The sequence below is a fragment of the Vipera ursinii genome (genome assembly GCF_947247035.1).
Source record: "Vipera ursinii genome assembly, chromosome: 2".
NCBI classification, from domain to species: Eukaryota; Metazoa; Chordata; class Lepidosauria; order Squamata; family Viperidae; genus Vipera; species Vipera ursinii.
In genome coordinates this window covers 216011912-216031858 of record NC_139513.1, presented here as the reverse complement: position 1 = coordinate 216031858, position 19947 = coordinate 216011912, and the positions used below count along the sequence as shown (strand labels likewise).

The 19947-nt window shown below is 41.3% G+C and overlaps 1 protein-coding gene across 1 annotated transcript in view; it reads left to right on the top strand.

The window, feature by feature from the left end:
• Nucleotides 1-19947, top strand: part of ADAMTSL1 (ADAMTS like 1) — a gene marked incomplete at its 5' end in the record, with an annotated part of 243354 nt that extends 223407 nt beyond the window's left edge. The window contains 7 exons of the mRNA XM_083354613.1: nucleotides 2178-2312; nucleotides 7502-7702; nucleotides 10361-10541; nucleotides 11665-11872; nucleotides 16342-16451; nucleotides 17304-17524; nucleotides 19829-19947. Of these exons, the coding sequence (XP_083210739.1) occupies nucleotides 2178-2312; nucleotides 7502-7702; nucleotides 10361-10541; nucleotides 11665-11872; nucleotides 16342-16451; nucleotides 17304-17524; nucleotides 19829-19935 (1163 nt within the window). The 3' untranslated portion in view covers nucleotides 19936-19947. The remainder of the gene's footprint in view (nucleotides 1-2177; nucleotides 2313-7501; nucleotides 7703-10360; nucleotides 10542-11664; nucleotides 11873-16341; nucleotides 16452-17303; nucleotides 17525-19828) is intronic.

The window sequence follows — 19947 nt, the reverse complement described above, 5'->3', positions numbered from 1 at the left end:
ACACTTTTCTCAGAATTGGGCCTTGACAAAATGGTAGCATTCCTCATCTTCACGTGCTCTTTATTAGTGACACCCTCCCCCTCCATTGGAAAACTGACCCGATTTTCATTTTAAATAATGCATATCATAATTTTATGCCTCGTGCTACCAGATCTGGGCTACCACAGTCTGCAAGGCTACTAGATAGTATAGGTAGTCCTCTATTTACAACAGTTCATTTAATGAACATTCAGAGTTACAGCCGCACTGAAAAAAGTAACTCATGACCGTTTTTCACACTTCTGACCATTGTAGCGTCCCCCCACGGTCACGTGATCAAAATTCAGATGCTTGGCAACTGGGTCACGTTTATGACCGTTGCAGTGTCCCCGGGATCATGTGATCCCCTTTTGCGACCATCTGACAAGCAAAGTCAAGGGGGAAGCCAAGTTCACTTACTAACTTACCAACCGTGGTGACTCACAACTGTGGCAAGAAAGTTTGTAAAATGGGGCAAAACTCACTTAACAACAGAAAATTGAGGCTCAGTTGTGGTTGTAAGTCGAGGGCTACCCGTAGCGTAGGGACTGTTTTCTGCGCCTCTGCGCTGTCTTCTGATGGTCACCCAGATTTTTCCAACCCAAATGTGACAGCCATGGATGACATTCGTCTCCTGAGAGACGCATTGAAAGTTTTTGTCCTTGATTCCAATTTCCCCGCTTTGGACTTGTTTTAAGGGAACTGCCTAGTAAAGTTAATCTTTGGAATATTGTCGTCCTCATTTCACATGGCAATGGCTGAGAATGCTATCTTGACACTTAAACAGTCGAACCATGAAAGGCAGCCTTCCAAAATACTTTCCTGCTAGTAAATGTAATTCAACTCAGTGAGTTTTATTTTTGGAGTCCGTTTAAGACTGCATGGAAGACCAAGATGTAAAAACATTTACGGGGGCGTCAGGGAGAGGGGCTCAAGGACCGTTAATCTCTCCCACCTTCAGACCAGCCATTTCCCTCTGCTTTGCTCTGACCTGACAACTACGGGGATAAAAATTAGCTTGTCTTATGTAAGTGGTGCCACTAGAAAGAAATCTCTGCTGTTAAAAAAAAAAAAAACAACCACCGAGGGGAAGCCGCTGATTGCTGTGAATTACAAGAGGGTATCCGTAACAAATGTCCTCGCCATATAATTCTTTTACTCTGGCCCCCCACTTAACATGAAATGTGTTGGAGGGCCAGACCTTTAAACCTGACTGAAAAAAATCTCATACACATCCCCAGCTCCCACTGACATCCCTGTAACCTGTGCTGACGACCCCTGCACTGGGTTCAGGGTTTGGGGAGGATCAGTCAACTTGGGGAGTTCTTCTGGCAGTTTTTCCAAGCAGCCGAAGACGGAAGGGATTGTGTCTCCATGGCAAGCTTCCCTCCTTGAAGAAAACACTATCCTGCTGTTTTCTGTCACAGCGTTGTTGGAGAGGCAGGAGCTCTGATAAATCACCAAGTGACACTGTACCAATTTCACACCTTGCTGACAAATGCATAAACTCAGCCTGCCAGCTTTTTTTAAAAAAAAATACAACAAAAAAGGAGGGACTCGGTCACCGAAGGGTGAAGTTTACTTTGTCTTACGTTTCCCAATAGGAAACAGTTTGAGTTTAGCTGGGTGATTTAGAAAGGCTTCGTCAGGTCCAGAGGCTGAGTGGTAATGTATTCCTGGGACTGATTTATGATACTCACTGATGGATTTCCCTGCCTAATAACATGTTTGTGCCGCTTTTCCTCCATACTGCTGGAGAAGAGAAAGACAGCAGGCTAGACTAAGCAAAAGCTACTGTAGTTTTGTCGATGAAGTGTGCCCCTTCCAGAAACCCCGGTGCCTTCCCCAAATCATACATCAATACCTTGGGCAGATCTTATTTTTCAGGGTATGACTTTGGCCCTGTTTTTCTTTTTCTTTTTTTTGGTTTTGTTTTTTTTGTTGACACAAGTTTTCTTAGCTCGTAGGAATCCCTCTTCCATTTCTCTCTCTTGCTTTCTTATCCACCTCTCTGGCGTGCGGTTTTTAAAAATGGGCTTTTCTCAGAATTCATTTCACCGAGATTTATCCGAACGGATTACTAAACAACCTTCAGAATTAATCTCCTGGATGGAGAGAAAGTTCCCTATTGTATCATTGTCTCTGTAATATATTCCCAGACCCACCGCAACTCCCCCATCAATTGGAAGACATGGCAGCCACTCTGGCACTCGTGGGGCCAGGCGTTCCTTCGGTGATAACCTCTCCTTCAGGAACAAGAAAAATATTGAGCCAAGGAAGCTCTGTGCTCATAGGTGAGTTCCACCCCCTGAAAAAGCTACCTGTCCTAAATCTATTCTCCACACCCCCAAGAGGTTGGAAAGAAATGGTTAGATGAGTTCATGGCCCAACAGAATTATTAATTTACATCAGCTTCATTTCCAAATACATCTAGCGGCTGGTAAGTTGTTTTTTTCTTTTTTTTCTTTTTCTTTTTTTGTTGAAGATTAAGTAGAAATCTACTCCCAAATGTACTGTAATAATGCTCTATGATTATTGCAAGGAATTTTGCCCAGAACATGTTGGCTTCTCTTTCTCTAGGTGAAAAATAATTTATTTAGGGTTCATACTTTGCAAGCTTCTGGAGGGTTGTTAAAAAAAATAAATAGCAGCTGTAGATTAATTACCTATCAAATAAAGATGCTGCAAGTAATAAGGGCTACTTCTGTTGTGCCAAAAGTATGAATCTGACTCTTTAGTCCCGAGTTGAAATATTTTCAAATTTTGCTCCGCAGAAAATTCTGGATATGTCTAATAAGTGGTCCCAAGTGTCTCCTCTCCCACATATGTTCTTAGATACCCAGGAATATGATCTTCCTGGCATACGATAATTTAACGAAATCAAGTATGTCTAAACCGATGGCTAAAATGAAAAATAAAGAAACCCAGCTGACTCCTCATTCACTTTCTAAGTTAACTATAAGAGTGTACAAGAGAAGAAGGCTGAGTGAACTATAGTTCCTTGCTACTTAATACAGACTGAGAGCCAGTCCAGATTCTCTACTTATCTAGTACCTTGATTAATCGGGGTTGCAAATTACAAGATCTTTATGGCCAAGTTGTTCTCAGTTTATCAAGAGTAATGGCTATAGTGACTGAAGACATCGGCATCCGCAGGGGAGGAAAGGGGACACAAGGTTCACCCGGTTAACATTAACTTTACTCATTTTGTGCATGTAACATAATGTTGCATGAACGTAAGAGAGACAACTGGCACCACAAAGACTCACTGTGTCATTTTGGCTGAAGGAATGTCTTTGGCAAGCATGTTGACCCTTGCTAATTATGCCCACTAATCCTATATGGAAACATTCTCCTTCATTTTATGTCTTAGTTCAATTTGGTGAGGGGGAAAAAAAAGAATCCGTTGAAATTTTGTTCTAAGGAGAAGAGCATTTTAGGGAAATTTACACAGATGGATTATGATGCTTTTGCACTTAATTTTTAAAGTGAACAAGGGCATGTGGGCAAATACTTTTTTCACTGAGCCGTCATTTCTTCAGTTGTCCGTAGTCTCCCAGGTTTACTACACTTTGGCTAAATCCTAAGGGTCTCTTCTGATTGGTTGGTTTCAGATAGGAAATTAGCCAATCAGGAAGGATCATTGTGATGGAAAGATATGCATCGACTGCATCCTTTTGTGTTCTCCATCACTTTCAGCAATAAACTCAAAAACACCATTAAGAGAAATTTGAAAGGGTTGTTCAAGTGTGTTGAGAATAAGGTTTAAAAATAATAATAAATCCTCTTTTTCAAAGGAAGAAATGTTTTGAGAAAGTTGCATGGTAGGTATCAGCACTATTCCAGTAGCCAAAAACCTCTCTCTCTCTCTCTCTCTCTCTCTCTCTCTCTCTCTCTCTCTCTCTCTCTCTCTCTCTTGTGTTATCATTTCTAATATACAAATCCTTTATAATCCAGCCAAGCAATAAGCTACCCTGCAGTGTTTGGAGTAAAGCAGATTTCACAAATTTCAAGAGAAATTAATCTAACGCTTAAATCAAGGACTGTAAATCTATCCATAGCAACTACTTTGTACTATTATATAACTCAAGAGAGAGGTTACATTTATACATTATCAGCTATTCATAAACAGGTGCCTGCAGCAATTCTGAAATGCTATCATTTTAATAATATTTTGTCAATCATCCATTTCAAATTTTAAAAATAATTTGATCTCCAACTCAGTAGTTAGGGGGGAAAACATAATCCTGTTACAAAATTATGGTTCATTCCCACAAGCAAAAAGAAATACTTTAATGGAAAAAGTAAGGTTATTTTCTTTCTTGTTGTTGCAATTTTATTAGAAAGAAAAGTGGACTTTTTTGTTTGTGAGTTTACTATTGAAGATATGCTGGATGGTAAATGAATGGTAGATAAGTTGACGTTGGCCATATTTCCATGAAATGACCTGTTCACCCTTTTAGTTAAAGAGAAAAATATGGTGGCAGAGGGCAGTAGAACAGGGGGAAAAAGGAGATCAGTTAAGACCCTCTTTTTTCCCCAGTTCCACTTCAGGAACTTTTTACTTAGCTAAGTTAGTTCTGATATCAGAGCTTGGGCGAAGAAATAATCAGTTGACAGGTGAAGGTGTTTTAAAAATTTATTAAAATCTGATTTGCTGACCTTATTCTGCATGATTGCAGCAGTTTTTTATTCAGACATATGGAACCAGAATAAAGCAGTTTTCTTTCATTCAGAAACATTGAAGCTACAGAAGCAGACTCAGGAGGAAAAAGCAACGCTTGGGATAACTCCTTCACCAGCCTCAGACTTTTTAAATGGTTAGCTGCTATTGAGTCAAATTTGGAGAAAGGTTCTTTGTGACAGAAAGCATAATACCAGTTGAATCCTTATTATCATTAGAGGATAAACACTAATGTGAATTGCTAAAGTGGTCTACTGTTGGAATTGAGCTCTATGTTTAATAAACCTCTTCTTTTACACCTGTGTATTTTAATGATAGGGACGCGGTGGCTCAGTGGGTTAGGACGCTGAGCTTGTCGATCAGAAGGTGGGTAGTTTGGCGGGTCGAATCCCGAGTGCCGTGTAGCAGAGTGAGCGCCTGTTACTCGTCCCAGCTTCTGCCAACCTAGCAGTTCGAAAGCACGTAAAAATGCAAGTAGAAAAATAGGGACCACCACGGTGGGAAGGTAACAGCGCTCCGTGGGCCTTTGGCATCTAGTCATGCCGGCCACATGACCACAGAGACGTCCTCGGACAAGCGCTGGCTCTTCGGCTTTGAAACGGAGATGAGCACCGGCCCCCAGAGTTGGAAACGACCAGCACACGTGTGTGGGGGAACCTTTACCTTTACCTTTATTTTAATGATGGAGAGCCAGTTTGCTGTGGTGGCTAAACGCATCAGGCTGAGAGGTTTTGCATTCTTGTCCTGTCTTAGACACAAAGCCAATTTGATGACTTTGAACCAGTTACTTAATTCATAGGCAGAACGGAATGGCAAACCACTTCCAAAAAATGTTGCTAAGGAAATTGTATGGCTTTGTCCGTGCAGTCACCAGAAGTCAAGACTAACTTGAAGGCAAAAGAAAAAAAACACTTTAGTGATGCCCAGACAGTGATCCAGATTTTCAATACAAGTTGCTGTAAAAAAATAAAAATAAAATAGCTCTGATTCATAGGTGGTATGTAATAAGAACAGTAGTGTTAGCCAGGAAAATGTGCTTTTTATGACTAGAGAAATACAGTCAGCCATAAAAAGGAAATCCTGCTGTTCCATATTTATTGTTTTCTCCCATAGTGACTTCCATATCAAGTTTGCTTAGTTCTCAAATCAGACCAGGGTCTTTTTGAATCCAAGCTTTGAATCATAGAGAGCCGGTGTTTTTCTTTTATCGTACCTCATTCCCATGGACTATGGAATGAGAGTGTGAGACAACTTTCTCCGTTGATTCAGAGATTGGACAATAAGACTTATGTCTTCTTATTATGCGAGCCATTGCATTATTTAATTATAACAATTGTGTAATGATAGGAACATATTCCTTTTGCACTTTATTGGGTAAATGCATAAAAAAATTATCCCAGAACTTGTCCATTCACTTCTGGACTCTTTACTTCTGAAGAAATAAAAGGAGAAAGTAAATGGAAGTACTGCTTTTCCTCCTGATATATTGCTCATCTCTTTGGAGAATCCAGATGACCGTGTAGCCGTAGCTATGAAAAGTAGAATTAAGACATGATGAAATTCGGTGGGAGTTTGTTTCATAAAATTATATAAAGTTAATTAATTATGTATAAAGCCTGAATGTGCCCATTCTGGATTTTAAAACGGCATTGTGTGCATTTCTGTGTGTGTTTTGGAGACTGGGAATGCAGACTACTTTAAAATAAATTAAGTTGTGGCTGAGGAATGCGTTTTATAAAGCAGGCACCAAAATAATACTGACTAGGAGCTCGTCTTTTTCCATTTTTCTTAATAGTTTTAAGTACTAGCTTTAACATAACTGTGATCAAAACAACTGCAATTTGCAATAGCCTACAACCAGTAGCACTCTAGGAGACTTTAAATAAGAAATTGGATGACATGATAGCAGTGTTCCAATATCTCAGGGGCTGCCACAAAAAAGAGTCAGTCAATCTATTCTCCAAAGCACCTGAAGGCAGGAGAAGAAGCAATGGATGGAAACTTACCAAAGAGAGAAGCAACCAAAGAGAAATTTCAACAGAACAATTCATCAATGGAATGACTTGCCTCCAGAAAATATGGGTGTTCCAACTGAAGAGATTGGATAACGGTATAGGGCAGGGGTAGGCAACCTTGGCTCTTTTATGACTCGTGGACTTCAACTCCCAGAATTCCTGAGCCAGCATGGCTCAGCTTGGAAACCTCTCCCTTTCCCCTCAGCATGGCTGGCTCAGGAATTCTGGGAGTTGAAGTCCACGAGTCATAAAAGAGCCAAGGTTGCCTACCCCTGGTCTAGGGTCTCTTGCTTGAGCAGGAGGTTGGAGCAGAAGACCTCTCAGGTCCCTTCCAACTCTTTTATTCTGTTCTGTTTGCTTCATGAAATGTTGGTCTCAGCAGGTGCCCTGTGATGTTGGCTCCAATGCAGTCTTTTCTTCATCATAAATTTTGTGAGCTGTTTTCTGGATATGGCTGAGAAAAAAATAAATTGTTGATTTTACAAGGAGTTATCTCATTCCTTCTCAGATAGCTCTCCGTATTTGCTTAGGTAGAGCTCAGTGTTCTTCGTGAAAGAATTTTTACCATCAGTTTCAAACTAGTGTGCTTTACTTTTCTTTCCCATAAAAGTATGTAATGTCGTGATCTCAAAGCTGAAATAGGCTGGAAATAGACAAATATGCTGATTCATTGTTTCATCATCAACCTTGATTTCCCAGATGTTTGTGTTATAACAAGGAATCCGTGGTTAGCCAGTGTGTTAAGTTTTGACCTATTTTTTCTGCCTTTCTTTACATCTTCTAGGCTGCCCAGTAAATGGTCATCCCACTCCTAACATCACTTGGTTTTTCGATGGTCATCCCTTCCATCTGCCCTATCAGGTGTTAGCATCTGGTCAGATTCTCCAGATCCTGAATGTCAGCAATGATTATCAGGGAGAAATCAGCTGCAGGGCTCAGAATGAGGCAGGCTTGCTTATTCAAAAAACATCTCTGGTCATCCAAGGTAAAACATAGTTCTAGATCAGCCTAACCCAACCAGTAATTTTTCCATGTCTGAACTTCAGTTTCTCATAGTTTCTTCGAACTATGATAACTGAAGCCAAGTAGATCTTTTGAACTAACCAGTGGAATACACAGTTTGGGGACGGGGGGGGGGGGTATACTCTGGTTTTCTGAATATTTGATACATATTTGCCATTGAATGTTATCAGAGTTTCCCGTAAGCTATACAGAGGGAGTGTGAGGGAATGCTTAACACCAAACAGGCATTTATTCCAAAGAGAAAGTCATCCAACCTAGTCTGGGTGTTGCTGTAGAAATCCAAGAAATCTTATACCAAAGTAAACAGTTTCTGGACAGTAGTATATGTTCTGTTTTAGAATATTGCATATTGTCCCAGTATTAGCTCCTGGTGGACTAATTTTTCTGGATTCTTTCAGCATAAAAACAAACCCAATTAAGAAAACCTGCATAGGTTTTATGTCAGATTGCTTACCCTGAGGAGAAGAAGAAGAAGAAGAAGAAGAAGAAGAAGAAGAAAAAGACAGCCATTTAACAGTAGTAGAATGCAGCAGACTGGCAGGGGCATTATAATAAGGCTGTAAAGGTCTTGCACTAAGAGTGGGGAGACTGAGGTTCTAATCCACCTTCAACCACCGAAGATTACTGGGTGACTTTGAACAGTCACCTCTTTCTCAGTGCAACCTGCCTTGCAAAGTTACTGGGTGGTATTATTCTTTATTGACCTTTTGGGTGTATTCTTTCATTTTCTTAACGATCCAGCATAGGATCATTATGCACAGGTATAGTATAGGTGGTACCTTGCTCAATAGTAGTAACTGTGAGAGAGATCTCGGAGTCCTAGTGGACAATCACTTAAATATGAGCCAGCAGTGTGCTGCAGCTGCCAAAAAAGCCAACACAGTGCTAGGCTGCATTAACAGAGGGATAGAATCAAGATCACGTGAAGTACTAATACCACTTTACAATGCCTTGGTAAGGCCACACCTGGAATACTGCATCCAGTTTTGGTCACCACAATGTAAAAAAGATGTCGAGACTCTAGAAAGGGTACAGAGAAGAGCAGCAAAGATGATTGGGGGACTGGAGGCTAAAACATATAGGGAACGGTTGCTGGAATTGGGTATGTGTAGTTTAATGAAGAGAAGGGCGAGGGGTGACATGATAGCAGTGTTCCAATATCTCAGGGGCTGCCACAAAGAAGAGGGAGCCAAGCTATTCTCTAAAGCACCTGAAGGCAGGACAAGAAGCAACGGATGGAAACTAGTCAAGGAGAGAAGCAACCTAGAACTAAGGAGAAACTTCCTGACAGTTAGAACAACTAACCAGTGGAACAACCTGCCTCCAGAAGCGGTGAATGCTCCAATACTGGAAGTTTTTAAGAAGAGACTGGCCAGCCATTTGTCTGAAATGGTATAGGGTTTCCTGCCTGAGCAGGGCGTTGGACTAGATCATGTCAAACACAAGGCCCGGGGGCCGGATCCGGCCCGCAAAGTGGTTTCATGTGGCCCGCGAAGCCATCCTGGAAACAGTGAGGGAACGGCCCCCACTGCCTTGGCCCTGGCCCAGAGACCCTCCTTCTGCCAGAGACCCTCAGATCTGTCCCACTCCTGCCCAGGCCCCCATAGGCACCCTTGATGCGAACGATGTAGAGCTGGCCACGCCCACCCAGTAGGCCATACGCACTCTAGCCACACCCACCCAGTAGGCCACGTCCACCCTGGCCACGCCCACCCGGCCCCCTGAGGGCAACCACAATGCTGATGCGGCCTTCAATGAAATTGAGTTTGACACCCCTGGACTAGATGATCTCCAAGGTCACTTCCAACTTATTATTATTATTATTACTGTATGTGAGCAACAAAACGTCCTTTCTTTCGTTCTTTAATTTATATGCCACCCATCTGGCCTAGAGGTGACTTTAGGCAGCTTACCGTCACAAAAGCAATAAGTTAAAACATTAAAGTGATAAATACTGTACCAACATTAAAATTGACAAGACAGGAAAGGAAGAGAGCAAGATGCACATGGGGAGAGAGCAGGGTCTTAGCTTAGTCCGGGGGTAGGCAACCTCGGCTCTTTTAAGACGCGTGGACTTCAACTCCCAGAATTCCTGAGCCAGCCTGGCTGGCTCAGGAATTCTGGGAGTTGAAGTCCACGCGTCTTAAAAGAGCCGAGGTTACCTACTCCTGGCTTAGTCCATTAATCACCTCCAGAATGATACATCCCAATTGGGGCTCCCAGGTTTTCAGGCCCTTTTTGAAGGCTAAATGTTACTTATTTTTGCTCTTTCTAAAAGCAGTCTGAACTTCGGCCACTTCCCTTTCCTCGCCGGGCTCTAATCTGTGATGGATGATTTTAAAGATCATTTTACTTATGTATGAAATTATGCTGTGCGATAATTTGCACAATCTTTTAAATCTCCTTTCTTTGCTATTGATATATGGATTTGCCTCTTTCAGTCTGTTGGCCACTTGTGGTGCTCCATATTTGCTAGCATAGCTTGGTTAAAGCTTTATGGTACACCCAGGATGCACACACACAGCACTGTGTATGGCTCCTGGAGCTCCTGTACATTCTTATCTCCTTTCTCTAGACTAGGCTTAGGCTTTTCCATTGAATTGAACTGTTGCAATTTCAGATTACCGATGGTCAGTGGACAAGATGTCACCTTGTTCAGCCTCTTGTGGCAATAAGGGTCTACAATACCATCAGCTGACATGCTTACTGGATGGAAGCCAGGTCAACCTGTCCCGTTGTGTGGAAAAACCCAAACCAAATCTGCAACCTGTGGCGTGCAATAGAAGAGATTGCCCTTCAAGGTTTGGCTTTCCATTGAAATGTGTGTTGAAAACTTCGCAATGAAGCAAGGGTTGCTAACCTTTATAGAATCTTCACTTGGCTAAGCATTGTAGCAAAAGTTCCTTTATCAGCTTAAACTGCCCGGTAGCCAGGGATCAAGGAATCTCTTTGCAGGACAGAGTAAGGTATCTCTGTCCATCATTGTCAAGGAATATCTACTGACAAGTTAAACTTGGCAGGTGTGAAGTACTATGCCTCTTGACGGGCAAGTCCATAAAGTTGAGTCCATCAGAAGAAATGCATCACCCCAATCTTCCGTGATGTATACATGACTAGGACTACAATTCCCATAATAAGGGTGGGGAAAGTTTTCTCCTTCTTACATTCCTTTTGTAAATGGTGGAAATATGGTGCTAACGTGACACAGCACAGTCTGGACTAGCACATTCCTTAAGTGGCATAGCACGTTCTCCAGCATCAAATCACTACCGTTATATTCCAACCACGTTTTGTAGTATGTCTTGACCAAATGAGAATCCCGATGCCTGAAAAATTATTTCTCAAAGAAACTGCCAATGCTTCACGATAGATTGCATATAGATGCTACTGTTCTTTGAGACTTTTAACAAAATAAAGAGTATCCATCATCTTGGTGTAAGATATCACTCATGTCTGGGGCCTGACAGCTAAAGAAGAGACATGATGAGTAAAAAGCATGTGATCATTAGAACTGTCCTCAAATTGTCTCCAGCCTCTTCTTCATGTTTTACTATCCACATTTGCAGTTTTCCAGTTCAGTCACTTTTCCCATTGTTGATTAAATTCCTTCTGTCATTACAATATGAGCCATGAGGGCACAGTGGTTAGAATGCAGTAGTGCAAGCTAACTCTGCTCATGTTGCCAGGACTTCGATTCCTTTGATTCTGACCATTTCTGCCATTTGTTGCCGTCTTTGTTATTCATTGCAGGGAAATATTATTTTTTCCAATTTTAGATGCCAACGGCAAGAAATCATTAGATTTAGTTAAATAGATAAAGCAGTATTGCCTCAGAAGAAATGAAACTGGGAGTTTTGTAATCTGCCTACAGTTCTTTCAAAGTAATTTCACTGAAAATTCTGCTCCCTTACGTCTCCCGATTAGATGGATGGTGACATCATGGTCTCAGTGTACCCAAAGCTGCGGTGGGGGTATCCAGTCCCGGAGGGTGACTTGTCAAAAACTGACAGCTGCTGGCATTTCCGTACCTGTGTCCAGTGATATTTGTGCTCAGTTTGCCAAGCGTCCAGTAGATACTCAGAGTTGCAATAGACAGCTATGCGTGGAGTGGGCAACTTCGGCCTGGGGACAGGTAAGTAAATTTAGCCCACACTAATCATTGTGATTCTGAGAGGGCAAAGGTATCAGTGTAATTGAAGGTCTACTTGTGTTGAATAGGAAAGAAATATTATTGGTCTTACAGTGAACATGAACAAGGATTGAACTCTAAAACAAGTATGAAGGAAGAATGAATAGGTCAAAAAGAACAAAACTGAGGTAGTTAGTTATGCCTGGGTGGAGTTGAGGCTACTTTCAAAGTAGTAGTAGTAGTAGTAGTAGTAGTAGTAATCATCATCATCATCATCATCGCTTTGGGTGCAATCCCAAAACAACTGGAGCACCACTTGAACGCTATTGGCATTGACAAATTTGCCATTAGTCAATTGCAAAAGGCGGCCTAACTAGGAACTGCTTCCATCCTGTGACGATATTTGTAATACTATCAAACATCCACATCTACCTATCCCAGGTCCTTGGTAAGGACTCGATAGGTAGACAAAAATGCCAAATCCAGTCTGAACATCTGGCTGACTGTGCGATTAATAATAATAATAGTAGTAGTAATAGTAATAGTAATAATAGTAATAATAATACAGTTGATTGATATCGCTGTACCAGGAGATGCCAGAGTCGAAGAAAAAGAACTGGAAAAAATTCCGTGACCTGGCCATTGAACCTGCGTGATTATGGATGAAACGTGTAACAGTGATACCCATTGTCATCGGGACACTGGGAATTATGTCCAAAAACTTTGCAAAACACATCAAGAAATTACAGCTTCCTGCAATAACTCCAGCAAAGCTACACAAAACTGCGCTACTCGGAACATCTTACATTTTAAGGAGATACCTGGTTGATACCTAGGATGCTGGCAGCAACCCGTGTCAACCATTAGTGCCAGTCAATTTGAGTGTTCAGTTGACTGAGTTTCATGTTTTATGAATAAAAGTTTTATAATAATAATATACCACCTTTATTGACTAGCCCGTGGGCCATATCAAGGTGCAGAGTTTCAAACACACATTATACTAAAATGCAGTAAAAACAAAATGGAAGAATGCAAGTTGGATCATAGATGAGTTGAAGAACAATTGCAAAGTACCGGTATGCACTGGCTTCAAGCAGAACTGAATCCATCATTTTTTCAATTAGCAGAATCTCTGCACTAAAACCTACATACCCATAGCCATACATTTAAACATAAAAGATCTTCTGTAACAGGAATGCCACCTTTTTATTATTATTATTATTAAGGATAGTTCCTGGGGATTTTTTTTTCCTCATTTGGGAATTTCAGGTAAGGGTTGTTGTTGTTGGTTTTTTTAATGCATGCAGTCTTCCAGGTCCCTTAGGAAGATGACTTAGTTTATATCATGCCATGACGTCATATCCAGGCTCATTAACAAAAGCTTATATGAATTCATTGACTTCAGTTGACCTGTTGGCTTTCTAACGCGATATTTCTCCAGCCAGGAAAATGAGGGGAATTTTTAAGCACTGTGGAAACATGTACAACTCCATTTTGAGGCAGGTCCACAAATTGATTATTCCAATTACAATTAAGAACAGATTATGGTCTATATATAAATGGAATTTTGTTATTGTTTCACGGAGTTCATCCCAAAGGATATCAGTTTCCTATTGGCCAAGCTCAATTATTGACCTTTTCCAAAATGCAGAAGAAAAGAAGCATATTCTTTTGACCCTTTGAAAATAAGCCTTTCCATTATTCCTGTCTCCTGTAATCTAGTTTTGAGATGTCTCTTGTAATGACCGCAGAGAGGGGATTTTATGCAATTATTTATCAAAGAAAAAGAACTTTTGTTCATGTTTATAGTTGAACTTTTGACATCACCGTTTTGGAATCTAATAGATTTTTTTTTACTTACACTCTGAAGTGGGGGAGTCAAATCTTTTTTGCAATATGTCCAGACCTTTGTCACATTCGTTACGTTAACATTAATAAATCTAACCATGGTTTTCCTTCATGAAAATCAAAGAGGAGAACGGCATAACTGGGTTTTTTCCCCTTCTGTCCACTCGATTTGTTGGCCTTACTTTCTTCTCCATGCTTCAAAGATTTGCAATCAGAGGGTAGGTTGTGTGTGCTTGGGGCTCAATCACAATCACAGGAAAAACTAGGATTGTGCCAAGTAGACACCCTAAACTGGCGCGCAATGCAAGATTTTCAGATGGACTGGGCTTGATAGAAATATTAGAAGCTAAGCCTTCTGGTCTTCTGTATTTGGAGCTGCAACTTTTGACTCTCCTGAGCTCTGAGCAGCTCCAGCTGGTTGAAGATGCCTCTCTGTAGAACTAACTCAAAACATCCATGGATTCTATGAACACAAGTCAACCAAACTGGTGGTGAATTTTACTGGATTATTGCAATGTTCTCTATACAGCCTGCTCTTGAAGACTACTTGGAGGCCTAGCCTTTTTCAGAAATAATGATCCTGGGCAGTTTGGGGCATGCCAGCCTTGGTGGAGCAGTGGGCTAATGCCTCCTTAAGTAACACCAGCTGCCTGCAATTAGTGCAGGTTCGCATCCCACCAGGCTCAAGGTTGACTCAGCCTTCCATCCTTCCGAGGTAGGTAAAATGAGGACCAAGATTGTTGGGGGCAATGGGCTGACTTTGTAATAATGCCGCTTGGGGGGCCCCCCGAAAGCCCTAATAAACAGGCATAAGCTAAGCTTGTAAGCCGCCCTGAGTCTTCGGAGAAGGGCGGGATATAAATGGAATTAAAATAAATAAATAAATAAATAAAATATACATAGAATAAGGCTATTGCTAAGCACATTGATTTGTGCTTTAAATTGTAAGCCACCCTGAGTCTTCGGAGAAGGGCGGGATATAAATGGGAATTAAAAAAAATGTGGCTATTCTCTCAGGCCTTGGTGGAAGGACCGAGATGCTAGAAGACGATAATTCTCAATTTCCTTCTACTGTCTGTTCAATGACGTAATATTTTAGAGTAGTAACTCAATCAGTTTTCATTAGGAAAAAACGACATGATGAGCAATGTTTGTGCTTTGATACCAATGTTGTGATGTCAAAGTCTTGTGCAGCTTCAGCTTTCAAAAAAAATAAAAATGTTGCAATCCTATGATCCCTGAATATGCCAGGCTCGTGAGGTTTTTTTTCAGATCGTCCAGCCTCACAGGTCACTCCATGAGACTGCAAATAGTGTACTATCGATTCCATTCTGATACCAGTCTCCAAATCTATTTAAACTTTTTTTAAAAAAAATCAAGACTTTTAAGAAGATAATGTTCCTTCTTACCTATCCTCCTCCTATAATAAGTCTTGAAATGAGCCACCTGCAGATCTTACCATTTTATGCTACAACCCAAATGCTGGTCAAACTGCTTTTACTAGTAGCCAAATACCATCACATTATCTAACATACCCAGTAATTAATCTTTTTAGAGACCTGGAGAGAACCCCAGTAATCAAATTAATCAAATTCAACACCTTAAAGAAGGACTCTAACTAGGATGGATGGAGGTCTTGGAGAAGAACAAGATCATTGGAAATGAACTATAATCGAATCATATTCTATCCCAGTGGTTTTGGTTTGGGTTTTGTGAGTTTCTGAGGCAAATCTGTATTCAAAACTAAACTTACTGTATCCTTTTCTGTTGAAGGCGATATTCCTTAACTATCTCTGGATAAATTTTGGCAAAGCATAGTTTATTGATCCATTCCTGGTAGCTCTCCAGAAACATTCCTCAGGGACTTTGGGTGGGACTTGTAAGGATTAATGCTAAGCACTCATAAAACGTTACATTGTAAAGAAGGGAAGACGGATACAATCTAAATCACAAATTTATTTATTTATTTTATTTTTTTTAATTTTAATTCCATTTATATCCCGCCCTTCTCCGAAGACTCAGGGCGGCTTACAAGCTTAGCACTAGCCTTCATTCTGTGTATATGCCTGCTTATTAGGGCTTTCACACACACACCCAAGCGGCATTTGAATGAAGGTTTGTTTCCACTATCATGTGAAAAAAAGATTGTGTACCTTTATTAACTGCATTGGTTAAATTTCTAGCGTTTAACATTGACCGTATCTTCCTTTTCAATTATTCATAACATGTCTCCCCGAATTCTGTTATACCGGTTGCCTATCGGTTGTCATAAATATTTGTCGTAAAATATTTACAACAGCAGACAAGATCTAGTGACCCTTTCTGAAATAAAATTTTGACGCTATCTTTTAAAATGCCAAATAGTTATAAAAAAAGGGGTTGACCCGTTGAATGAGTGAGCCAGCTGCACAACACTGCTAGCTTGACTCAGGGAGATTAATACGACAACTTTTCTGAAAGTTTCCTCTTTGTGTCTGTCAAAACGTTAGAATTGTAGCTTAGTCCACCAGCCAACTCAAATTCGAAAATCCTGTCTCTTACCACTTCACACAGCCAGCAAGTGAAGAGGGTTTTTTTTATATCTGTTCTAACCAGTGTCTTGTTTTTTGTTTGTTTGTTAACAGTGCAATGGGCTTTGTATTGGATCTCGTCTGGCACTCCAGCACAGGCAGGTTTTTTGCCAGACTAGGGATGGGGTCTCCGTACCGTCTGACCAGTGCAGTTCCCTCCCAAGGTAGGTCCCATTGACACCTTGAAAACACCCAAAGCTCTGTGTTTTGGTGCTCAAACATAACGGATAGCTGATAATCACAATGAATGCTTTTGTCTCACTGGTTATATAAAAAGTCTCCAGTGCCCTCCTTGTTCTAATGATTAAGGAGAAAGTCATGCTTTTTCTTTGCAATAGGTTTTGTTTTTTTTCCTGCATCTTAACCATCAACCTTTTCCGCAAAATACATGCTTTTCTACCCTCTTCCTAATGTCTGAATATATTTGCATTTACCTGTGTACAGAGAGCAGACATATGGCTGAAGCTCCAGAGAAAGCCATTTTAATTTTGTGGCTTTGCCTCATGACTAGCAACATTGGAATATGTTATAGGGGGGGGGTTCCCCAACCTGTGGGCTGGGGTCCATTACCAGGCCATGACCTGCTGGCCACCGGGCCACGGAACAGGCTGGCCAGAGCGCGTACGCGTGCACTCACCCCCACTCGGGGCTAGCGCCGCCGCCTCTACGCAAACGGTGCCGCACAGCAAAAACAGGGCGGTGCTACTGCCTGCGTGGCGAAAACGGGGCAGTGCTAGTGTCACACAGATGCTAGCACCGCCCTGTTTGTGTCGTGTGTGCTCGCAGCTCCATTTGTGTCCGTGCGCACATGTGCAGGCAAAATGCTTCCCCCTCCCTTTTACTCCAGTCTGCCATGGGACTATTTCTGTAGTCTTTTGTAAGCCATTTTTGTTTCCAAACGCCCCTGAAATTAATCCCAGCTCCTGTGTGGATAACCTTGAATCAGTTTCCATAAAGGGTAACATGAAAATATTGATGTTTTTTTCCATTTTACGTTATTTTTTTCCCCATCAAAGGCCTTTAAGCACTCAGAACTGCTGGACAGATGCCTGTGGTGTACACTGGAGAGTCAGTCTGTGGACTTTGTGCACTGCTACCTGTGGGAACTATGGCTTCCAATCTAGAAGAGTGGAATGTGTACGTGTTCACACGAACCAGCTGGTGCAAGATCACTTATGCGCTTGGAGACCCAGACCTGCTAACTGGCAGAGATGTAACATCACTCCGTGCGAAAATAGTACGTTTTTCCTATTTCACACCCTAGTCAATGGGCAAAGCAAGCAATCTGAATATGCATGTCCTTATGAGTTATTCACACATACCTCCCGACAAGTATAGGCAGTCTTCACTTAACAAGCAAAATTGGGACCAGCAACTCCATCACTTAACTCTTAACAGTACTTTTGGCAATACGGTCACATGATTGCCATTTGCAATCTTGAAACCCAAGTCAATGGGGAAGCCGGCAGGGTGTTGCAAGTTGTGGTCATGTGACATCGTGCTTAATGGCCATTGGTGAATCACTTCACAGCCAGGCTGGAACTGATGTTAAGTTGGGCACAGTCATTTGATGTTTTACTTAACTGTTAAGTCCAACTGTTAAGTAAAACATCACATGACTGTGCCCAACTTAACATCAGTTCCAGCCTGGCTGTGAAGTGATTCACCCATGGCCATTAAGCACAATGTCACATGACCACAACTTGCAACATCCTGCCGGCTTCCCCTTTGACTTCGGTTGTCAGAAGCCTGGCTTTGAAGGTTGCAAATGGCAACCTTGTGACTGCAAAGCGCCCAAATTGCAATCACATGACCATGGGGATGCTGCAAAGGCCGGTTGTAAAACTGTTTTTTTTTCAGCACTGTTTAAAGTTTGAACAATCGCTATACAGGAGAGTTGTTAAGTGAGGACTGTCTGTCATTGCAATTCTTCTGCATGTAGTTACACTAGTCTGCCTCTCAGATTTCTAATCAGATGGTATGTGATAAAACTCATCTGTCTTCCTTGAGAAGATAGTCTAGCTTCCCATACAATGTCCAACTTTCACAATAAGTGGGATTCTGTAGTCACTCCTAGGAATAGTAGTTCCTAGAGAGAGAACTTTGTCACTAGCTAAACCAGAGAAAAAACATAGCTTGAAATACCTTAAAATTGTTTGTTAAAATGTTGGACCTTTTCCATCCTTTCTTTCATCAAATAAATATTTTAAAAAATTGTCACCCACACTGCTTACACTCACCTAATAAGAAATAACCAGAGATTTTTACCTGATGCATCCTACATTCCATTCTCTCCATTCAACGTCCTCTAAAAAAGAACTCCAATTACTTTACATGTACTTTTGTTAATACATTACAAGTTACAGGTAGCCCTCAGCTTGCGACTACAATTGAGCTCAGAATTTCTGTTGCTAAGTGAAACATTTTGTTAAGTGAGTTTGGCCCCATTTTACGACTTTTCTTGCCACAGTTGTTAAGTGAATCACTGCAGTTCTTAAGCCGGTCACAAAGTTATTAGGTGAATGTGGATTCCCCCGTTGACTTTGATTGTCAGAAGGTCACAAAAAGTGATCGCATGACACACACACACACACACACACACACCAGGACACTGCAACCGTCGTAAATATGAACCAGTTGTCGAGCATCCGAATTTTGATCACTCCCGTGGGGATGCTACAATGGTTGTAGGTGTGAAAAACGGCCATCAATCACTTTTTTCAGTGCAACGGTGAGAAGTCAAGGACTACCTTATAATAAGATGAGTGGAATGAGAATCAATTGCTGTTAGAAATATCTTCCTACACTAAGGTCGCATTCATCCTTGCTTATTTCCCCTATTCTGAGCTGGAATGGGTAGGCAATTTGGGCAATGAAGGTCACAGATTTTATAAGCCAATGTTTTTATTTTTCATTTGAGTGTTCAGTATCTCCCAACAGAGCAATTCTCCTCCATGCTGCTTAGAGTGCAGATCTATCTGAACTCTCTGTATGAGACTGCTTTCCCCCCCCACCCCAAACTCTTTTCTTTCCCATACATCTGCCCTTTCCACTTGTCCCACCTCCATCCTGCTACAAAGAAGGAGGCAAATGAAAGTTTTGGTACTTGTGTGTTTGTACAACAGTGATTCGCATGCGAGAGAAAATGCTTGGTCTAAAGCAGATAGGGTTCAAATAATTTTACATATTTTTTGGTTATGAACTCAATTGATACCTACTCATTTTGTTAGTTAGTTAGACTTGGCTCTTCAAACATTTAATTAGGAGGGGGAACTCACTAGGACTGGTTTCAGCTGGAACTGACAATCCCAGGTCGTCAGGATGGGACACCTTGGCATTTGATTGGACTTTTTGTACATGTTTATATTTCTTTTCCTGTTCACTTTTTTTTCTTCTGGAGGTGGGAATGTCGTAAGTTCAGGATCATCTTTCATCTGAGTAACTACAGATGTTCTAAAGTTAGCCAGCCAGAAAGATTCAAGATGAGATTTGTCATCCCCCCCACCACTTTTTATTATTATTCTCATCCCCTTTTTCCTAGTTGAGTGCAGAGATACCACCAGGTATTGTGAGAAGGTGAAGCAGTTAAAGCTCTGCCAACTGGCACAGTTCAAGTCGCGCTGCTGTGGGACGTGTGGAAAAGCATGAAGGCAGCAGCGA